This window comes from Cygnus olor, chromosome 2 (genome assembly GCF_009769625.2).
Source record: "Cygnus olor isolate bCygOlo1 chromosome 2, bCygOlo1.pri.v2, whole genome shotgun sequence".
Classification (NCBI taxonomy): Eukaryota; Metazoa; Chordata; class Aves; order Anseriformes; family Anatidae; genus Cygnus; species Cygnus olor.
Window position 1 is genome coordinate 148,952,818 of NC_049170.1, and position 23,467 is coordinate 148,976,284.

At 43.0% G+C, this 23,467-nt stretch overlaps 1 protein-coding gene across 1 annotated transcript in view; it reads left to right on the plus strand.

Annotated features, from left to right (window-relative positions):
* The first annotated feature begins 4,436 nt into the window (after positions 1–4,436).
* The window catches only part of FER1L6 (fer-1 like family member 6), a 65,740-nt gene continuing 46,709 nt past the window's right edge, over positions 4,437–23,467 (plus strand). The window contains 11 exon segments of the mRNA XM_040547780.1: positions 4,437–4,441; positions 4,548–4,690; positions 8,760–8,886; positions 9,923–9,977; positions 10,073–10,204; positions 10,899–10,961; positions 14,477–14,555; positions 15,633–15,789; positions 16,938–17,124; positions 18,703–18,895; positions 19,923–20,272. Coding sequence (XP_040403714.1) covers positions 4,437–4,441; positions 4,548–4,690; positions 8,760–8,886; positions 9,923–9,977; positions 10,073–10,204; positions 10,899–10,961; positions 14,477–14,555; positions 15,633–15,789; positions 16,938–17,124; positions 18,703–18,895; positions 19,923–20,272 — 1,491 coding nt within the window.

The window sequence follows — 23,467 nt, forward strand, 5'->3', positions numbered from 1 at the left end:
CTTCAAAGGCAAATCTTTCCATTTTCCAATTTCCATCTTTTCTCAAGCTTGGCTCTTTCTGTTGCTCTTTGAGACTAAGGGATATGGTGTAGCAGTAGGTGAGGTTAGCAGTTGGACTTGATGATCTTGAAGGTCTTTTCCAACCTAAATGATTCTATGATTCCATAATCATACTGTCTTTAATCTGTCTTCGTGTTACACAAAAATAAAAATCATAGAAGATGTCCCAGTTTCCACATCAGGCCTTATTAATGGACATTGCCTACAGTTGCCCTCTAACTCCTGCTTTCCTTGGGTCATTAAAAAAAAACAAAACAAAACAACTTTCTAAATGTATTCCTGTGGTGTTTTTACTCGGGTGGGCGGCCAAGCTCCACCACAACCGCTCTCTCACTCCCCCTCCTGAAAGAGGTACGGGGAGAAAATACGATGAAAAGGGCTCAAGGGTTGAGATAAGGACGAGGAGATCGCGCAGTAATTATTGTGACAGGCAAAACAGACTCAGCATAGGGAGATAGTAAGATTTATTGCCTATTACTAACAAGCTAGAGAAACGAGAAACAAAGGAAAAAAATCAAAAGCACCTTCCCCCCCATCCACCCTTTTCCACCTCCTTCCCCCAAGCGGCGCAGGGGAACGGGGGAACGGGGGTTATGGTCAGTCTATAGCGCTGCTTCTCCGCCGCTCCTTCTCGGTCACTCTCATCCCCTGTGCTGTGGGGTCCCTCCCACGGGATGCAGTCCTTGCTGAACTGATCCGGTGTGGGCTGCTCACAGGCAGCAGCTCTTCAAGAACTGCTCCAGATATGGGTCTGTACCACGGGGTCCGTCCCTCAGGAGCAAACTGCTCCAACCTGGATCCCCCACGGGCAGCAGCTCCTGCCAGGTCACCTGCTCCTGCGTGGGCTCCTCTCCATGGGCTGCAGCTCCGGCCCGGAATCTGCTCCGGCAGGGGTCTTCCACAGGCCGCAGCCTCCGTCGGTGCAGGTCCACCTGCTCCACCATGGTCTCCTCCATGGGCTGCAGGGTGGAACCGTGCTCCACTGTGGTACTCCATGGGCTGCAGGGGGACAGCCTGCTTCACCATGGTCCTCACCACAGGCCGCAGGGGACTTCTGCTCCGGCGTCTGGAGCACCTCTCCCCCTCCTTCTTCACTGACCTTGGTGCCTGCAAGGCTGTTCCTCACTTCTCTCGCTCTCCCAGCTGCTGTGTGTGGCGCAGCATTTTTTTTTCTCCTGTCTTAAATATGCTCTCACACAGAGGCGCAAAACAACATCACTTATTGGCTCGGCTCTGGTCAGCAGTGGGGCCCTTACCTAACATGGGGCAGCTTCTAGATCCTTCTCACAGAAGCCACCCCTATGGCCCCCTGCTACCAAAACTTTGCCATGTAAACCCACTACAATTACACCAATACTGGTTGGATTTTGGCATTGTTTGGGACATGGAAGTTGTGAATTTTCTGTGATTGCGCTCAGAATTGCTGATGTTCCTCTTGGGCCCGGCCAGTAAGCTTAACGTGCTTGCTCTGAATATGAATTTTAAATATCAGCTTCCCTTTCTGGTTTGCAGTAACTTTTCCTTCACAAGTAAATGTACCTTGAGTTTGCAGTTGATTTCAGGTGTTTGAGCATTGATTGCTATCAGGTTTACTCAGTGGATGCATGCTTGATTGGCTAGCTGGACCGTGCACTTTCCCAGAAAACTTATTTTCATTGCTACACCAATACAGGCGAACAATTTCTCTGATGACAAAGGGGAAAAATGTGCTGACTATTTACCACTGCATGCTTGTGGCCAACGGAAATCCTGAAAAAATATTGTCATTATCCTAAATGTTTTGTGTTTTCACTTTCCCCACCTGTATTTTTTGTCACTGGAGTTACTAGCACAACATTCTCAAGCACTACAGATTGTTTCCCCCTCTGAAATGCGAGGTATATTTGTTTCCTTGGAAAAAACATAGTATTAAATCCTGCCCACAGAGACCTCCTCTTGAATTAATGCTACCAACAATTGGGAAAATGATAGAGAGCAGTACCCTAATACAAGGGAAGTTCTAGGTGGGTTGAAATCCACCACTACTCACAAATTTGTGTGGGTTTCAGTGAATGTCTCAGCTTTAAAAATAAGTTGTAAAGAAGTCTGTTTTCAAAATATAAAAGTATGTAATTTCAACATTTCAAAATGAAATGTTTCAGCTATGCTGATGTACGTTTTTGTGACATTTCAAATTGAAGAGGATGAAATTGCCTGCAAACAGAACCATTTATTTCACTGCTGTGTATACAGAATGTGAAATTTGAACTATGCTGACAACAATCAGGCAATATCTGCAACAATGTGAATTTTTCACATGAAGTAAAGCAAAATGAATCCTTTGCAATGACTTTGGATTTCTGAGTATAAGTCAGGGTGATCTGGTTAATTCAAAATAAGTTCACGAGTTTTTATCTAATGAAAATATTTTCCAAAATAGTTTCTCTACTATTTTTTTCTCAATTTTTTTTCTTTTTTTTTGGTCTTAGCTCAGGCATTCAAGGCCAAGAGACCATTAATGCCCACCCCTGTTCCAAGTACTGCCCGGTTTATCATTAAGGAGAAACTTCTGCGTGTCTCCTATGTTATTGTAATTGTTTTGCCAAACCTACTTTGGCAGCAAGAAATGACACATGCAGACTTTAAGGATCATTATTAACCACTGGTTCAATCCTTCAGAAACCTGGAAAAATTAAACTACACGCTCCAGTGCTCAGTGATTCGATTTCCACTCCCCAGTCTCCTCTCAAATGATGAATCATGCAGCTTAAATCACACTTTGTTAAAGGAAGAAGAGATAAGAAAACTATGAAGATAAACAAAAACCAGCCAGTCCTTCCCCAAAGTACAGCTGTGCTAAATTTCCTCACTTTAATCTCTCAGGGATGCAATTGCAGGACAGCAGCTGCTCCCCAACCTCTGTTCAAAATCTTGAGTTGAAAGGGGAAATCTGGGCGCAGCCTTAATGCAAAAATGGTGTTTCTCTTCCTTGTTGCTGAGAAGAGATGCTATGCTGAGCCCTCCTCAAGGACAGCGGGGAGAAGTCCCATCTTCCCCCCCATGGCTTTTCCTTGCAGGGCATCAACTCCTGCCTTGGTTCTGGGACATGGAGGAGCAGAGTTTGGAGCAGCAGGTCATATCTGAACTGAAGACTGATAAATTTATTACTCTTGTAGTCATACTTTTGTTCTGCTCTTGTGAAATGTCAGAACAGCATCAGTGTCCTATTCCAGGACTGCTGCTGCTGGACCCCATCAGAAGGCAAAGAAAGAGGGTTTGGTGGGATGATGCTGGCTGGTAGCCAAGGAGGAGGGACTCATGGCCCTTCTTTTGCCTTCTTTGGATGGGCTATGGAAAGAAAAAGAAGACTCTCCGTTGAGGGCAAAATACTGTATGACGTTTATAGAGATGTTTCCTTTTCCCCCTCTCTGTAAAACCAGCTCTACAAAATACAACTGCTCTTTCTCTCTACTCACAAAAGAGCTGAAGGACCAATGGGAGAGTAAAATAGGAAAAGGCAAAACGGCACAAAGCTCTGAATAGCCAGTCTGGCTCTGTGCTGTCGCTGGGAGAGATGCTTTAGCTTATCTCAGCATTGAACTGCCTGCTGCTGCAGGGAGTTTTGCCATTGGTTTCTCAGGAAGCAGGACTGTGTAGGTCCTTGATGAGTGTCTTGTCATGTTTTATATGTGATGGCAGCCAGCCCAGGGCCATGCCGGACCTCACCCCATGAACACCTGCTGCTCCTGAATGACGGTGGTAGGCTCCTGGCAAGGGGCTGTGGCTAAAACAGAATGAATGCAAGAAGTAAGAAAGCCTTACTGGGGCCATAGAGTGACTTTAACCGGGCATGATCTGAGAAATGATGTGCCTAAAACCCCACTGAGCTCTAGTAGGCTTAGTTTTAAACCAGATTAATCCCCTAGTTCAGAATAGGAAGGAGTGGGAGCAGAAAAGCCACATGCAGTGGTAGCTGGGGTTGATGCTGGTCTGAAGCATCCCTGCGACACAGCTTGAGGAGAAACTCTTGTCCAGCTCTGCTTGTGGCTTTGCTGCTGGAAGGGAGTGAGAACTAAATAAATAAATGGCAAAAGCTGTTGTGGTGGATGTGCCACCAGCACAGTGCACATCCTTACCGATAAAGCTTAAACAAATGCTTTTATGTTTACCTTATTCACTGCAAAACTGCTTTTGACCTGGAACCTATAATTTGTCAGAACTTTTTATCTCTGGTCTCATCACAGGCATAAGAATTATGTGTGGAGAAATTAGTAGAACTGGAAACTTGGATTTCCTTTTTTATCTCTTCCTGCTGTCTTGGTTTGAAATGAAGCTCTGGCTCTTCTCTCGTCATGTTTGTCTGTACACTGCCAAATTTTAAAAATAAACAAAATTAGATGAAGTAAGAATCCAGAGCATTCCCTTGTATTCTTTCAATAGAAGGGAAATCGTAATATAATGATCTCACATGGAAATCAGATCTCTCTCTCAACAGGTCCTTAAATCAGAGTCCAGCACAGAGAAGGGCTGGAAGCTATTACAATGATTGCTTTTCCTTAATTTTTCAGAAAGGGGCTGTTTGCTGGCATGAAGCTGAAGAAGAAGAAAAAAGGCGAGAAAGGGTTGACTATTGCAAACAAAGACGCACTAGGTAAGGCCCTGTAAATAAATACTGCAACAGACGAGAGCAAGTTGGGGATTATACTATACCTAATTTCATGTGAACTCATTTGAATTGTGTCTTAATATTGATAAAATGGGCAGTAAACTCTTTATAGCTCTTAAGTAAACAGAGAGATTATTCTTTTTATATTAACTGTTTTGTTAAATCCACCTTCAGATCCTGCAAGTTCAGACTGTTGTATCTGATAGAGTAAAACAAAAATGTTAGCCTGATTCTTTCCATAGACAGATGGCATGTTTTTAAAAGTTTTTTTTTTTAATTTATTATTATTTCTTTATTTAGAGATAGATACATCATCGTATAATTCTTTCAGAAGCTATGCTTGTTATAAAAACTGCAGAACATAACTTTAGTAGTCTGTTATGGCTGGATAGGCTGGCTAAATAAAGCTGGGAGCTTTATATAGTAACAGTTCTCCTCTTAAATGTATGGCAGAGTGGTTTTTTTAATTTTGACAGATGTAGGTACATCTGTAAGACATGCAGAGTCTTTTATTTCTTACCCCCTAACACTCTGTTGGTTCTCAAGCTAAGGAAACATTCTCTAGAACACCCTACCACTGCCATTTTCCTCCTACCCCAAAGACCTCCCATTCACCTTCACCAAAACTCATATTTCAGCCACAACAAATTGTTTGCTTTTTTGTGCTTTTTTGCAATCTCATGCTTGAAATTTAATGGGATCTTTAAAACATGGACTCCTAAGGGTTTAATGCAGCCTGTGAATTACAGTGCTGCAATAAACCAGCCATGTGTATCTTGACTCACCGTTGGGTAGAAACAGGAATACTTATTTTGTGTCATAAACACTACTTAGCTAAAGGGCACTACCTTAAGCAAAAAGATTTTCCTCTGGTCCTTACAGCAAGGGATCTTGGCTTTTAGAGAAAGAGAAAACCAAACTCTATTGAGCTTCTTAGTAATTACAGTTATGTTTGAGTTTATTTATCTTATTTATCTTTATTTATCTTATGCTTTATAAATATACCATGCTCTACAAGAAATACCACGCTATAATTTGCTTCTGTTTTCCATGTAAGCATTCAGTTCTCTGTAACTGATTTTTCAAATACTGCCTTTGAGTCTTTGCATGGATTGGAGTCCTTATGCTGCATCTTATGCTTGCGGCTGTTGACTCCGTCGAGGGTGGTGAGGCCTTGCAGAGAGATCTGGACAAATCAGAGAGCAGGGCAATCACCAACAATATGAAGTTTAACAAGAGCGAGTGTTGGATTCTGCACCTGGGAAGGGGCAAACCTGGCTGTACGTACAGACTGGGGGATGCGATGCTGGAGAGCAGCCCCACAGAGAGGGATCTGGGGGTTTTGGTCAACAGCAAGTTGAATATGAGCCAGCAGTGTGCCCTGGCAGCCAGGAGGGCCAACCGTACCCTGGGGTGCATCAAGCACGGCATTGCTAGTTGGTCGAGGGAAGTGACTGTCCTGCACTGCTCTGCGCTGTGCGGCCTTACCTCGAGCACTATGTGCAGTTTGGGGCACTACAGTATAAGAAAGTCATAAAGCTGTTAGAGAAAGTCCAAAGCGGGGATACAAGGATGGTGAAAGGCCGAGAGAGAAAGACTTAAAAGGAGAAGTTGAGGTCCTTTGGTTTGCTCAGCCCAGAGCAGAGCAGGCTGAGGGGAGGCCTCATGGCGGCCTGCGGCTCCCTCACGAGGGGAGCGGAGGGGCAGGCACTGAGCTCTGCTCTCTGGGGACAGCGACAGGACCCGAGGGAACGGCATGGGGCTGGGACAGGGGAGGGTCAGGCTGGGGGTTAGGGGAAGGTTCTGCACCCAGAGGCGGTCAGGCACTGGGACAGGCTCCCCAGGGCAGTGGTCACGGCACTGAGCCTGCCGGAGTTCACGAAGTGTTTGGACACCACTCTCAGACATGTGGTCCGTTTTATTTATTTACTTATTTATTGGGTGGTCCTTTGGGGACCCAGGAGTTGGACTCAATGATCCTTGTGGGTCCCTTCCAACTTGGATATTCTATGATTCTATGATCTTCACACATTTCATCAGTGCCATCTTGCTGAGGGATCTGAACTCGTAAAGATACAGAAATTACCTGCTCTCTCTCAGTTGACTGGGGATTTGGGTTTAGGAGACTTATCAAGGAAGTGTGCAGTGAGGGGGTGTGGTCACTCTTTGAACCATTTGATGGATCCCCATAATGGAATAATTCCTGATGATCGGTTATGTGCAGCATACACATGGTTATCGAGTAAAAAAAGGATATTGATTCAGATATTAAAATGTCAGGAGAATGGATCTGTAAAACAAAAGAAGCATTGCAAAGAGTTTACATCACAACAGAAACAACACGTAAAAACCTTGTAAAGAGTGGTCCAGGCAGGACGTCACACTAGCACATGCCTGTTCCCAGCTGAGGAGAGGGAAGTTTTATCTGTTTTAGCTCACATGGCAAACAGTACAGAGTACTACAAGCCCATAATCAAACAGCATGCTCTAGAGTAAATAGGATATGGGGGTTGTCATGGGAGCTTAGTGCTACAGGTGCAAAACTGTTAACAGGCGCCTTTTCCTCAAGGGGTGCAAATCAAGCCATGTCTACACAGAGATAATTCCCCCTCCCTGTGTTCTGGGGACATCAGACAAGAGCCAGAGGAGCAGACAGAGAGCATATATGGTATATGAGACTTATAGTGGAGGAACCTTCATTAAGAGGTATGTCAGCTTGAACACAGAGCTGCCCTAACAGGGCAGTAGGGCACCCAGGCTGGAGCTGGCTCATGCCTGGCTGCTTTGCAGCAATAGCAAAAGTCCCATCTGTATGTACTTGTCTGGTGGTTTGCTTGGAGTAGGGGCTTGTGGAATCCAGCTGCCAATGGCGCAGATGCATTCAAACCTGATGAGTGCTAAAATTAGAAATGCAAGTAAGATTTACTAGATGGTGAATGGTCCTTTGCTACCATCAGTATTCTGTAAGTACTCCTCAAGGAACCATACCATTGCAAAGTGACAGGGAAGCACTATTAAAACCCTTTGTCTAGTTTTGTAGTTGGAATACAGTGCCATAGAGCACTTGCAAAAAATACACTTGAATGTATTTTCTTTCATTTGATGTAGAGCTGTCTCCATAAAGTCATGTAAGCCACTGAGTGTTGCTGAGCAACTCATCAATAGTTTTGTGGGTGCCACTTGGCAGCTTCTAGACCAGAAATAGCTCAAGTCCAGAGTCAATGAACATTTTGTGCTTATATGTATGTATCAGAATTAATTACAGGCAACCAATTTCTAAACTTTCACTCCAAACACACAAGTCCCTTCCCAAGGCAGGCGTTGAACATAAACACACTCAACAAGGGGCAGGGATGCTGGCAGGGCTTCCTTTGGACTAGGAAGACTAAGCAGAGCAGTGTGGGAAGGGCTTCTCTGTTCAAATGTAGATGTGTACCTCTGAGCTACTGGCTGAGACTCTCTTTGGTGAGGAACTAAAATAGGCACTGCTGGAAGCAATTTGTCTCATCTGAGCATAGCTGTCTACAAGAGATCCCATGAATCGTGTTCTTCAACTCTCTTTTTCTGTTCTTGATCTCCAGTTCATCATCTCTGCATTGTGGAACTGATTTGAAATTTTGAGAAATGATTTCAAATTTAGGCTCCACTTCGGTCACTTGGAAGGAACCGGAGGGTGCCACACTATTAAAACAAACCATGAATGGCAGACTCGCTGCTGCAAATACATGCAAAAAACTCACAATCTGTCCCACCATCTTTCTAGCAGATGAGAGATAAGGCAATCAGATGCCACTGGTGCGTATGTGCCTGTTGCAAATGCACATGGGGTGAAGAGAGGGGCATTTACATGCAGCATATGGTTTTGCACAGAAGGGGAGCTGCTGCTCATCTGTGCTGCTCCATACAAGTCCTAATTGTGATCTTTAAGTGTGATACATAAATAAACAAAATAGTCAGCTCATGTTGATGAAATAATTGCTGCTAACTGCTCCAAGTTATCTTTTCCTCGCAAATATCAGAGGCATAAAGATTTCTTATTTGTTTTACTCACCAGGTGATCATGACGGAAGTGAGAATCTTCACCATGACACTTTTGGAAGACAAGAAGAGGAAGAGGAAGACCTGATGAACAGCAGTGCATTGTCCAGTGTTTTTGCATCCTTAAGCCCAAAGAGGAAAAGGTTGTCCTTGGCATATCTTACCTAACATCCCCCAAAATACTTTTTCCATCCTTCTGGGGAATGGCATTGCCATACGGCAGTACGCCTGCTGACAGAAAATCCATTTGCTGACAGCAGTGATCCCTTCACTCCTTCCACATGACAGAGTGGGATGTACTTCCTGGCAAAATATTATCAGCTCAAGACAGATTGTCACCAGGTGCTATCCAGTGCAGGGAGAGACTGAAATTGGTGCCGAGAGGGCCTGAACTCTGCTGCTAATGAAAATGAGCCAAAGGGGACAGCAACATCTATAACCAAGTGTTTGTGTAGTTGTTTTTTCATGTGGGGGAGGAACGGAGTCAGGTTTGACAGGATCAATGGGTGAAATCATTCCCATACATGGCAGGTAGCTGCTCTGGGTTGTGCAGATGCAAAGCATTTCCCTATTGGCAAATACATGACAGCCAGAGACATGCCATACATATCCAGGTATGAAATTCTATAGTACCCAAGGAATGATTACACTGAATTCTGCCATGTATGAAAACCTGTCATCCTCTTCACGTTTCATGAGAAGCAATAGGAAAGGGTAGAAGAATAACTGGGCACCGTTCTGCATGGGAGGTGGAATTGCTCAGGTACAAACTGTGGCACTTACCAAATTGCCAGTTACAAAGCTGAGCAACTGTCCTTGAGTGTGCTCTGAGCTCCTGAGAGATACAAGCAGACCAGTGCTTGTAGCCAAATTCCAACAGAAGAGGAGGGAGATATTTTGCTTTCTGTGTGCATGGGCTTTGCCCAAGGAGAGCTACTGTGGTTCACCTCGCTACGCAGTCCTCATCTGATCACAGGTCTGAGCCCTTGAGCTACTCCTGTCTACCACACATGTCCCTCTGATGGTGTTTGAGTGACTGCTGGGGAAAGCAAGCCTAACAGCTCGTGACAAAGCCACCTGCCACAAACAATGCCAGCTTAGTGACAGTCTTTCCAAATCATGTCCAAGTAGTAGTGCTTGCCTAGAGATGCCTAATGAACTATTTTGTGATTGACACAGGGCAAAGCTGGTGCCCAGGATTCATGAAGAGGAGATGAAATCCCAGAACTACCAGGTGAGCAGGGGGTGAGAGCCCTTACGTGCCTGTGAAATCCCATGGTGGGCTGGAGGTGAGCCTGGGAGAGTACATGGTGTCCTTGCACCCTGCAGATTGCCATCACCATCATCGAGGCCAGGCAGCTGGTGGGTGAGAACATTGACCCGGTGGTGATCATCGAGATTGGTGATGAGAAGAAGCAAACAACAGTGAAGGAAGGCACGAATGCCCCCTTCTACAATGAGGTTGGTGCTTTCTCCTGGGGAAGGCACTTTCTTCAGTTGTTCTGGGTGTTCTCCACTGGCTGGTAGCTTGAACAGGGACGGGCAAAGTTGGTAGCATCTGCCTGTTTGTGTAGGGATGTCTGCCCAGGAGCTGTTTGAGTTTCAAGCTTGGAAAAGCAATGGCAATGGCCCTCTTGAGTTTGGCTCTCTTTGCTCTTTTTCTTCTGAAGCTCTGTCCATCCTGATCTCCCTATCACATCCTGCCTCACCCCACTACTGCTGCCTCATCATTTTTCCATATGATCCATTTGGGAGATTTGTCTAAACTACCCCATCCACCCTTGTCTACCATTTCCCTGCTTTAACCCTTCCTTGATGTATGTTTTTCCCAGCTGGTGACAAATCACATGAAAACAACTCCCAGAACAAATGCTCCTTTGGGTTTCCTCATGCCTGTTGTCCCTTTTGACAATAACCTCTGATGCAGAGTGAGTGCCATGGTCCGTGCTATGCAGCCATGCAAGGAGAGAGGGCCAACTGGAGAGAGGGCAAATGGGTCTGGGTTACAGAAATGGTGATCCAGGGAGCAGAGGAAGGGCTTTGCTGTGCCCACCACCATCTCCCCACACCCCCAGTTTCTCACCAGGACACGTTGCTGACAGTGCTGCTACCATCACAAGGTTGATTCTGATCTGCTGTCCTTTTTTTTCCACAGTACTTTGTGTTTGATTTCGTTGGACCACAGGTGTTTCTGTTCGACAAAATAATCAACATCTCTGTAAGTACCTAGGAAAGCCCAGTACAGTAAGTAAAGGTCATTGTTGTTTATGTCATTTTGGCTCTAAATGTTTCTTTCTTCTTAGTGCAATTAAAAGGAGAAATAATTTTAGGTACCAAGAGTGCTATGAAGGCAGCGTGAAGAGTAGGAAGGAGGAAGGAGAGGGAGAGGAAAAGGAAGAAAGGCAGCTGACAATGATTTGAAGGAATGTAAAGCTCAATGTAACGGAAGATTAGGTGTGTATTTTCAGGGACACGTGTTGCTGTCTTGGCAGTCTGTGAGGTAGAAGGAGAAACTTCACCTTAGTTACCAGTTGTCAGCATTGTCTTTGTCGTTTTAGTTTTCAAGCTTCACCTTGTATCAAATGGCTAATGAAACTTCTGGCTTATCTCAGTTCCTCAGATACAGCTGTTTTTAACTAAGATATCCAGGTACCTTATCCACAGCAGCAGCTCTTGGGCTGTCCACAGCTCAAATACCTGAAATTTGTACTTCTGCAGGGTATCTGCACACCTGACCGTCATGTATCCATGAGTACAGAGTTTACTACAGGCTGACACTGGCTCATTTTCTGAATGGGAATAGATACTGTCTCACTGTTATGACTTACATCACAATGTATGGCCCCCATACGTTCCTCTGACATGGTTAGTATCAGGATAATACTGACAGATCAACTTCTGTGAACTATTGCTGCTTAGGGATGTATAGTTATTTTTCTCCAAGGTATGACCAGTCTTTTGGATCTGGCATTCTTTAGATAATGCTTCCGTACATCCAGTGGAGCAGGGGAAATTGCCAGCTTTCTGAGGGTGTTGGGGTGTGTGGGAGAATGTGCCAGCATTTACTGGTATCAATCTGCATAGTTTTGTCAGCCTCAGAGAACATTTTGATTTACACCTGCTGAAGGTGCAAGACCAAGAAATTAAAGAAGGCCTTTTAGATAAAAATGACATTTTAAAAGAAAATACTAACCTAGTGCAATGCTCATGTATGCTGCTGAAAACAGAAAATCACTGCCTTGCAATACAGTTTTGGAGAAGGCAACGTATCAGAGGAATAGAAATAAATAAGAGAGGAAACACACTTTGGGAGAGGAGGAAACCCTGGGGTATGGAAATCTTCCCAGCACTTGCTTAGCATGAAACTCACCTGAGGAAAAGCAAAGATTGGCAGCCTCCATTATTAGCAATCACTCATGCACTGAATTCATTTAATCTGTGAAAATGAACTCATCTGCATCTGGAAGCTCAAGGAAATCAAAAAAGATTAGTGCTATTGCGCATCAGTTCAGCAGTTATTCTAGCTGCATTAAAACTCTACATTTGAGGAGAAAATGAGATTAGCTGGTTCTTAGCACCTGCTAAGGAATAGATATTTTTCTTAGTTAATATCTCCCAGTGCATTCCAGCAACCTTGTAGTAGATGCCCCTTCCATGCTAAGCCTATATCTTCAGTAGTGAAATGCTCCCGACGTGAACACTGCTCATACTTGTCCGCACTCAGAAAATCCAAAGAAAAACATTCAGTCATCTATAGAGTCAATCAAGTTTGGAAAGCCACAAACCCTTAATGAGGTACAATGTAGATTAGGTACAATGCTCCCTCTCAGAGAATATGAAGGCATTCACTATAAACTTCACGTTCACCTTATTTGCTGCTTTAGAAAAAATATGCTTGAAAAAGTACTGGGAAAGATGCAGAGCACTTAATAGAAGCAGTGAGGTATTTCCTCAGCAGTTATAAGTGCCATGTGTTCTACAAGGAGTGGAAACCCTCATTGTTTCAGTAGGAATAGAAGGCATTTCCAAGGACATCACAGTTCACACAGCAAATCTCCTAAAGCTTAGAGTAGTGAGGGTTACACATCTAACAGTCTGAACATCTTATCATTCCCTGGAGAGAAAATAAAAGAGCATTGAGACAAGACCATATGAATTTACCACATCCCCTCCTCTTGTTTCTGCATCATAAAAGAACTCCTTTTTTTTTTTTTGGCCACAGAAAGCCTACAGCCAGCTTCCCCCTTCCATCCATCCTGTGGTGAAAACAGTCAATTTGGACAAGCTCTTGTTTCCATGTAGTTCCTCCAAAAGTGTAATTTTGAAACTCTTCAGCTTTCATGGCTTCTTCCCCCATTGGTGCCCCAGTCCAGCTTCATCAGAGTAAGGCTCCAGTGCTATGATGGGACCTGGTGTCAGCAGGGACTGAGAGAAAGCAGCACTAGTGCATGAAGCCATGGCTTCACTCTGGCTTCTCTTCCACACAAAGGTCACTTAATTTTTAAGCTTTAATCACAATGTTGAATTAGAAGTGCTTCTTTGTCCACACTACTTCAACACCTTCCATGTTGAAGTGAGGTTTTTCCAAGGATAAGTGAGTATGATCCCTCAATCACAGTGGCACAGTGGAGAATAATGCACAAAATGAAGTCACATGAAATATCCAATGAAAAATTACAACAGACATGTATCTCTACCAAGGATGTACAGGTCGAAATCCAGGGTAGGAAGTCTTCTACATCCCTAAAATGCTCTCAGATGCGTGGATATTTAGCCCCAACATTTAGATTTAGCTTCTGTGGACCCAGGGTTTTAGTTTCTTTTTGGAGTTCGGCCAAGGTTTCCCAGATAAATCAGGCTGCCTTCAGAAACTTTTTCCCAAGCAAGGAATGGGTTTCATTCAAACTTTTAAACTATTCAGAACCAAGGTGAGAGTCTTATTGTTTCACAAATGCAGTTCCAGAGCCAATCTTCCTTTGGAATATGTTGCTAGCATCTGCCTTGTCTAAAAGATGGAGCACACACACATTTGAAAACCAGACACACAAGTACATAGATTCAGAAATTATCTGACAAAGGAATATTATTAATTAAATTTGAATTAAATTGAATTAAATTAAGTTCATTACTTGGCAGGAAGGATAAGGAGACAGACTCACTGGGGCCTGCCTGCCATCCCATTTACATCTATATCACTTCTCTGACTTCATTAATATTGTGGGGGGTGAAGCAGAATTGAGTCTCTTGGTTTTGTTCACATTGACATGTTGCAAAGAAACACTTTAATTCTTTCTCCTGTGGGTGTACTCAGTTCATATGGCAAATCGTCTCTTTCACAGAAAGTGATAAAATTTCTGCAGCCTAATGTGGAACCAGCTGTGCCCCATGTGTTTATATTTATTATGATTTATTTTAAACTGACCGGATAAGTAACATAAATGCATCTGCTGTGAAGACGCATCCATCTGATTCCTGACCTATTTAATCCTGGGAGCTGGGATGAACCTCTGTGATTCCACCTGGATGTGACTGCATTGGTTTCTAAATTGGCACAAGGCACAGGGGAAGAAGAGATTTCAAATGCTCACTGTATCTGCAGCTATGTGCAGCCATCTTCGGGTGGTGCTGAACATCACTTCTTATTACCTCTGAACCAAATGTGATCTTTGGATTGCTCTTTCTTATGCTGAGAAGAGAGATAATGACATTCTTTAATCTGTCTTTTTCTAACAGGTTATGCACCATAAACTGATTGGGAGTGTGCTGATAGGCTCCTTTAAAGTAGATCTGGGGACAGTGTATGGTCAGCCAGGTAAGTGGTACATTTTCGGTCCTTTTTTGTCTGTTAAATAAGATGAGAAGAGGGAAGAGGGAGGTGCACTGCTTTTCTACTTAGGTGTTTGAGGTATATGCCAAGGGATAAATTTAGCATTTTTTTTTCATTGTTTTCCTATATGGGTACCAGAGAACCAGCTGAAGTTTTGGGAAAAAAAGTTCAACCTTGAAAACATCTTGACAATCTGCTCATTGGTGGATGCACTTATTGGAGCCAGCTTTTCTTTAGTGAGTCAGAGTGGGCACCTGAATGCTTACAAAACCTGAATCCACCTGCTTGTTGCAGAGCAGCTGAAGGTCCACCACATGTGTTGGGGTAGAATGGGTGGAGGTAGGGAGAGAGAAGGGAGCATAGAAGAAATTGTGAGGAGAGCTCAAGGTGAGAATAGAGGCTCACCAGAAAGGGGGAGAGAATGAAGGAAGTGATGAAGAGGTCACCATGGCTCCACCTGACCTGCCGTCTTCAGAGATGTCCAGTTTTTTCTGAAATTTGAAGCTAAGAGAAGATTACCTATCTCCCCCCCCACCCCCTTTTTTTTTTTTTGTTGGTCTGTTTTTACAACCATCCACAGAACACATCTTTTTTTCCTCCACAATTACTCAAGGACCAGGTCTTGTCTCAGTCTTTAGGAATGGATATGTTTATGGCATCTATGGCATCAGCTATGGCATCTAAAGACAAAACAGCAGAATCATTCAGGCCATCCTCTCTTCAGGGCTCCTGAATTAATGAATGAAGAAAAATAGCCTGACTGAATAGTCACACAGGCTGCTCTAGTGCCTGAATTTCTTACTCAGCTTTATGGGACAGCTGTGTCTGAGGGTTGATCATAGCCCTGCGATCCCAGAGCATCCTAGCAGACTCTGGTCTCCCCCTCTCACTCCTTTACATACCCAAGGTGATGGTCAATGACTTAATGTAAAGTTTTAGGACCTTGCATGAAGAGGGTTGATCAAGCAGGGCTGAAACAAGGGCTGTTGTGGGTGAATTTGCATGAACATTTGCATGTTTCACACCCACCTCTAGCTGCGTGTTTGCTTGTCTATCTTACAGGTCATCATTTTTGTGACAAGTGGGCTCTTCTCACAGACCCTGCTGACATTAGGACGGGAGCCAAGGGATACCTGAAGTGTGACATCAGTGTGACTGGCAAAGGCGACACAATACAAGCCACACAGAAAACAGCTGATACTGAGGAGCAGATTGAAAAGTATTGCTATAGATTTTTTGTTTTGTTTTGTTTTGTTTTACCGCATTCTTCTTTACTAAGTACCTCAAAAGCCCTCTGCTCTATTTTCAGTCCTGGCCTTGCTAACACAGGGTTAATAGCAGAAGTCACCATATACCTGGCTGTTCTGATGTACTCAAAGAGAGTTTTTTTTATAATCCTCTCATCTAAATTGAAAGGCACATTAGGGTCACTTCTCTGTAGCTGATAGAGTTGACCATGCCCTGTGGCTAAGTGCCAGATTATCCCTGACAGAAGGTTCATTGATCTGAAACCAGTTGAAATATTTCTGAAAAGCAGTGAAGTAAGAAGAAAAAGCACGAGGAGATGCTATTCCTTCTCATCTATCAGATGTGTGTACATAGATGTTTTCTATATTCTTAGGTAAACTCAAGTGCATTCTCCATATAAAATACAGAAATTCAAGTTGGTAATGAGCTGCCAGCATACTTCACATTTTACAAGAGCAATGTTTCTGGTCAGTACTGACATGCGGGACAAAGTCCAAGGAGGGCCACCAAGATGACGGGGCTGGAACCCATGGCCTACAAGAGGGGGAGTGGGTTGGTTACTTGAGCCTTAAGAAATGCAGGTTAAGGAGTGTCTTACTGTTGTCTTCAACTGTCTAATGAAGAGGACAGAGCTGGACTCTTTTCAAAGTAGAAGGATGAGAGGCTTTGGATGCACATTAAAATATGGGAATTTCAGAGAATATATAAGGAAAAATGTTGTACCATAAAGGTGATCAAACGTAGCAGGGACAAAGAGAGAGCAGGAAATCTCCATCCTTGGAGATATTCAGAATTTACTGGACAAGGTCTTGAACAACCTGATCCAGCTGAACCTGTATTGAGCAGGGGGTTGGACCAGATGACATCCAGAGGTCACCTCCAAACTATGTTTTCCGTACTTTTGTAGTTAGTTCTCTATCACATAGACGTGTTTCCTGAATAATGCTGTACCACTTTCTCATGGTAACCAGAAAACATTTTGGTTTAGATGCAGAAACAAATTCATACCCGTTTTTGTGCCTACTCAGAACACAAGCTAACTTGAGATGACAATTTTGGAGAAAAACATCACTTCATTGAGTTTTCTGTTTTAAGGATTTGGCTTCTTTCTGCTTTCAGGAACCTCTTGATCCCCAAAGGATTTCCATCTGAAAGACCATGGGCCAGATTTTATGTGAGAATTTACAAAGCAGAAGGGCTTCCGAAGATGAACTCTAGCATCATGGCCAATGTCACCAAAGCATTCATAGGTGACAGTAAGGACCTTGTGGATCCCTATGTGGTGGTCATGTTTGCAGGTCAAATGGTAATTGGGATCCTCTTGATCACAAATGTAGGCCTTCTTTCCTGCTAGCTATGTTATAGGCGGGCAATAGAGATGATGTCCTTCATATTGTTGTTATGTAAATCAGGGAAGGCATATTTCTTTCATCAGAAGGAAAATTTTAAATTCTTAAATTGTGCAGGAACAAAGTGAAGGAAATACTTAATGCCAGTGGAAGAACTGGTATCAGCCTCACAGCTGTAGGTTAGAGTTGTGCAGCAGGAGGGGAAAGTGAATTCTGCAGAAGTTATTGAAACATCCAGTTACAAGACAGTGAATCACCCAGTGTAGTATTACGTCAGTCCTATATTCTGGTCTCCTTAAAGTGAAGAAAGAAAACAGGATTGAAATCAGTAAGGTAGGTGCAATCTGGATTTTAGGGATGTGTATTCACTGGGGAATTATTCTGCTGTAATTCAGCAGAAAACCTTGCAAGTTTTCTGGGGGTAGCAAGAGAAGAAGCATTCAAGTAGACTGTCAGTGATGCCTGGCTTCATTACTTCTGCAGCTCCTGCAATATTTAACACAGTGCTACAGAGAGCTGCCTTCTGACTTGATGGTGGAAGAGGACCCAGGGATCTGGTTCCTCTGTTAAGTCCATGAAGCACTGTGTCAGGGAGCTTGTCTTGATTATTGACCTATCAAGGAAAGAATCTGACTGGAAAAGGTTTTAAACCAGTAATGCTTTCTGTGTGCATGGAAGCCCTGGGGTGAACTCTAGTTCATCCTTTACAGGTGTTTTGGGCATAAGAATGATGCCTGTGGTGCTGATTTCATCTTTTATTGTGAACCCAAATTGCAAAGTGTTACATCTGAAACTAGTATGGTTTAAAATGATTCGTCAAATGTGTGCAGCTTCTTCAGGCTTAATAGAGATCTGAAGAAGACACAAGAATGGGTGACCGATGTGAGTTTGCAGGCTGGCATGGAAAATATGGGTTTAGAGGTATTGTTGGTGGGCTTTTTTACTTGTTTGTCTTCACCAAATGTGAAAGTAGAAGGCCCGCAGCTGCACTGACTGTGTTGTGGTCCTGCCCTCTCCCCCAGGCTAGGAGGAGCTCCAGTCAACCTCCCTAGCACACAGGCGTATGCCCAGAACACGAGCCACAGTAATCATATTTTATACTAGATAAATTGCCTCGATTAAGGTAATTCCATTGGTACCTACAGCCTGGCAGCTATAATGAATTTCATCTTACGAGACAAATTGCACTGCATTACTACTACCAAGGTATTTCAAAAGCCATTTAAAGATGTGCAGTTTGTAGCAGAAACACCAAAGTCTGGCTTCCTAGACATGTTTTGTGCATAAAGGCCCTGAAGAATTAAATTTTATTCCAAGCTCCACTATATGCAGGTGAGAATTCTTAAGTCATAATGTGTTCTTTTATTAGATACAGAGGGGAAAATAAACAATCTAATAGATAAACTTTCAGGATAGGATATTTGTGCTTAAAAATTGACTGGAGAGATGTTGCTGAGTGCAATTTCTGCTATACTCACTGCTGTTCTCCAGAGTCTGATCCCTCTAGGGTTAAATATGCTGGACTTTTATTTCAGGGTCGGACAACAGTGCAAAAGAACTGTGCAGATCCTGTATGGCACGAACAGATTATCTTCAAGGAAATGTTCCCTCCACTCTGCCGAAGAGTCAAAATCCAGGTCTGGGATGAAGGCAGCATGAATGACGTGGCCTTAGCCACCCATTTCATCGATTTGAAGAAAATATCAAATGAACAAGATGGTGACAAAGGTAAAAGGAAAAATGCAGTTTCCAAAATATGTCCCTACAGTAAAATCTACTTGCTTGAGATCTGGGCATTGACTAATCCCATTTCAGGGATTCCCAGAGCTCAAGTAAATCCAAGTTTTTTGTTGGTTCTGAAAGCTATTCTCTTGCTTAATCTGAAGTTGTATCTCGTTGTGCTTGTTGTATAGTGGTGTGCCACTGATTTTCTTGTTACGGGGCTGCTACGTAATTTGGTGCCTTCTTTGTGACTGTGGCAATAACTTGCTCTAGCTCATTAGGAATGACTGATGTAAGTTTGTAGTTTGTGCTAGTTTCTGTCTGCCAATGAAAGCACAAAGTGCAAATTACAGGCATCCTGGGCTTGTGTTTCTGATCTATCCAGGAAGAGCAAAGTGCTATCACGGCTCAAGGAGGTAACACAGAATAGTGTGTAAACCCTCATGTATGTGAAGTTCACTACCTGGAATCTTTTCACTGATGTTTGAGCATACATCTATAGCCTTATTTATGCTGTGTTATCCTAGTGTGGAACATGGTCAGTTATCACAGCTCAGCAAAGCCCTGGTACCTCCTTAAACTTGGCAATTTAAATCTGTAGCTGAGGCCTTAAACAACAACAACAACAACAACAACAACAAAAAGATAAATCATATAAGGCGGACAGTGGCATGGGCTTGTGAACAGTCTTGACAAGGCAAGAAAGCCTCTCCCACTGTGTCCCAGTCCTCAGTCTGTAGTAGCAAGCTCTGTTTTTTTCCAAGAGGTGCAATAGGATCCACGCACCCAGCACATGTAGTATGAATAGCTTCTGAGAAAGAGCTTCAGGTTGGCAGAGTCCCTGGCTGGGTATTGACAGAGGCTCCTTGGTGCCTAAGAATTGCCCTGAAAAATAGTGAATTGGTCTCCACTGGTATAAAAATGGGTCCAGGTTTGGCTTTTGGTGCACAAGAGGCAAGCTTTCTTTGAGCAGACTGTCAGGAGAGCGCGCTAATGCCAAACGGAAATGCCGTTAAATGTGCTTTATCTCCAGGGTTCTTGCCTACCTTTGGGCCTGCCTGGATCAATCTCTATGGCTCAGCCAGGAATCACAGCCTCATGGATGACCACCAGGAGCTTAATGAAGGTTTTGGAGAAGGGGCCTCCTTCAGGGGACGTCTCTTCATAGAGATTGCTGTGGAGATCCTTTCAGGAGGAGCCCGTGAGTCGAAGTTTTCAAGGGTTATCAAGGATATCAAATTGCCATCTAAAGACAAAGACTCCAAAGCAGCCAAAGGAAAAGACAAAACTGACAAAGCAGGAGAGGATGGAAAGTCAGCTTCTCCTTCAGATAAGACAAACTCAACTGAAGTGGAAGTCGAGCCATTTGATGTGCCTTCAGAGGTCAGTATGATATTAAGAGACTGATTAACATGTGTCCCTGTACCTCTGAGGACGGCTCTGACTTGTGTATTTGGCTTCTGGTCATGCAATACTGCTTTTACGTCTTGGTTCCATAGTCTTGGTATCTTCCCATAATCAAGCAACACATTAATATTAGCATTTAAAAAAAAACATTAATATAAAATAAAGCATTAATATGTATCTGTAACTGACAGGAAGTATCGCTTAGGACTCAGTTTCCATAAAACTTATTCTTCTGCCCTATTGCCCTTTCTGCACTAGCTGCATCCATGTGTTCCTACTACAACCTTACAGGATGTAATACCTGCTAAATGGTAGAGAGCTAAGGGAATAAATTGTAATAATTAAGTCTGATTTCCTGCACTCATTTGAGAAAATTGGTAGTTGTTGATTGAAGTCAGTAGGGAAACACTGATGTAAAATTTCTGCAAGTGCAGAGAAATTCAAGTGCAGCCTAGATGGCTGCGTCTAACTTTCTTCCTTTAGTCCTGCATTTTCAGTGCAGATTTAGATTGGCTTAGCCTCAGCTGAAGTTAACCGATGTAAATTTACTACCTTCACCTGCTGTAAGGATTTGCAACCTTGGAGGATCTGTGCTATGATGCTTTAACGAGGTTGTGTAGTTGTGGCAAACGTGGGCTCAGATGCTGAACCACTCTCTGATTCCTTGCTCCATCACATCACAGTCTGGGAGCAACAGCACATGGGTACATATAAAAGCTCTATTTTTTTTAATTGGGAAGAAAAAATATTTTTTAACCAGTTTTCTTCCCCCTTCAGTACAGCATGCCACTGATCAAAATTTTGGCTTTTGTATTGGGAGTCTCACCTTAGTGCCTAAGGTAATTGTGTCCCTTAGTAGATCTGATTCTTGGTCTTCTGACTCCATCTCTACAAGTAAATAAAACACGAGAAATGGTTCTCTGATCTTGAGGTCTAGTCTTGTCAAGTGCTTTTTCTTAGACTGTGCCCCATCATTGCCTGCATGAGTGCTAGCTGGAACAGGTCAAGGAGTGTGTTAGCAGAGAAATGGTATGGGTAATTGTAAGCCAGTGTGCAAGCCTGTGCCCTGGTCTTGCTTTATATGCTTAAATAGCTGTAAATTGCCTTCGTCCCTCAGGTCTTCTCTGAAGATCGTAATAGACGTGACATGAAAAGAAATTTATTTTCATATAGATTTTCCTTTATATAGAGGAGATCCATTTTTATGAGGCCTTCAGACAATATGGTTTTAGATACTAGCTAAATACTCTGGGCAGGGGAACAAACCCTGCTGAAACACCAATAAATATTAATAATAGTAATAAGGATTCATTTTTGATAACTTCGCCTCAGTTTCAAATACAGAATGAGAAAAAGGCAACAACATAATGCAATGCTGCTTGATATTCTTTTGTTTTTGACATTCAGCAATATTTCTTGCTACAGTAGACACAGTAATTGTATTACGACTCTCTGAAAAGAAAAGCAGGAACGGGAGCCATTACAAATAAGGCAAAAAAAGTTGCATAGTGCCTCTGAGACTGCAGAGGTAAATTACCTGGCCCCAAAGCTCAACTTTATTGACTGAGTCATTAAACATTTGTAATTTGCTTTCTTTATAATGTGTGGTGGATGTGTTGGTCATAAGCTCTGAGCCTCAGCTTTACTAGGCACACCACGCTCTAGGTTCGTGCTGAAAATAATTAAGGTGCAGAGAAGCTAACGCTACTCTGGAGCTGCAGTCTGCTTGTGGTGTTAACTTTGATTTGAGATGCTGCTAATCCTTTCAGTGAAGACCTATGCTCCTTTGCTGTGTATAGCAAAGGGTTTTGTTTTTTTATTTAAAATGAAGAGGTCATGGGCTATGTCAAAAGCGGTTTCTGCTTTGCAAAAGGCAGGGAAACAAATATTCATGTACAGCTGATGTTTTATTCATTGCCTCACTGTTGCAAAAGACACTAGTTCTGATCTTGCCTAATGGGCTTCAGGAGATGAGTATTCGTGCTGTGAAATCAGTAGTATTTGCATCAGGTAGATTGTGGCAGTCAGGATGTGAATTTGAGGAGAACTCAAATGAAAAAATTCAGCTCGCTTGAGCTTAGTCTTGTCTTGGGACTAATAGCTTGTTTTGTTAATAACCCGAGAGCACTGGAGGTCTCAGCTAGCTTTCCTTGGATGGGTCTCCAATAGGTTTATAAAGAGCCAAACTGAGTCTCAAAACTCCACAGAAGGTCGTTACCCTTTTCAGGGTGTGCTTCTGTGTTGAGACTGTTTAGTTCCTGTGCTTCCACGTTCTGTGAAAAGCTGCAAACAGGGTTACCGGTTTCTGTGCTGTGATGCCAGGGAAGGTAAACAGCAAAGGACTGCTCCCCACACACGGAGAGCCCGCCTTTGTGCCTGTGGTTTAAAGCACAGAAGAATAAAACAAAATCAATGGCTGCTTGGTTTCAGTAGGATTTTGCACAGGGCTGGCATCTAATAAAATGTGAATGCCAGAAATCTTAGTGTCTTACTGGTCTCACTGAGCATCCCTGAGGAAGGCCAATGTCTTGACAGTACAAACACAAGGGCAGTAGGTTACAGTCGTCCCTGGGGAAGTAGAGCTGGACAAGCACTCCCTTGCCTGGATGCATTAGCATGGTAGCATTTACTATCACAATGCAAATGCTACACTTACTGCAAAATAACTTATCTCAGGATAGTGACATGTTGTTGCTGTTGCACTCAAAGAGAGCCCTTGAACTGCCGTAGGTTGAATGATGGTATAAGAATATGGGGATATACTGAAACCATTTAATATAGACTACTGGTGAGGTGGAGTATGAAGCGAGAGGTAATGACTTTTATGTGACCATCTGACAGAGCTGGACACTATTGATAAGACCAAAGTCATACAGCTATTTTTTTCTTTTTCTTTTTCTTTTTCTTTTTCTTTTTCTTTTTCTTTTTCTTTTTCTTTTTCTTTTTCTTTTTCTTTTTCTTTTTCTTTTTCTTTTTCTTTTTCTTTTTCTTTTTCTTTCTTTTTCTTTTTCTTTTTCTTTTTCTTTTTCTTTTTCCAATCAGAGCAGATTGTTAGAGTGATATTACTTCTCCCTACATATTGTGTCACTGAGCACCTCAGACTGATAGATATACAACAGTAACACAGCTGCTAGAGACTTGTAAAGGCTCTGTGCTATAAAAAAGAGGAGA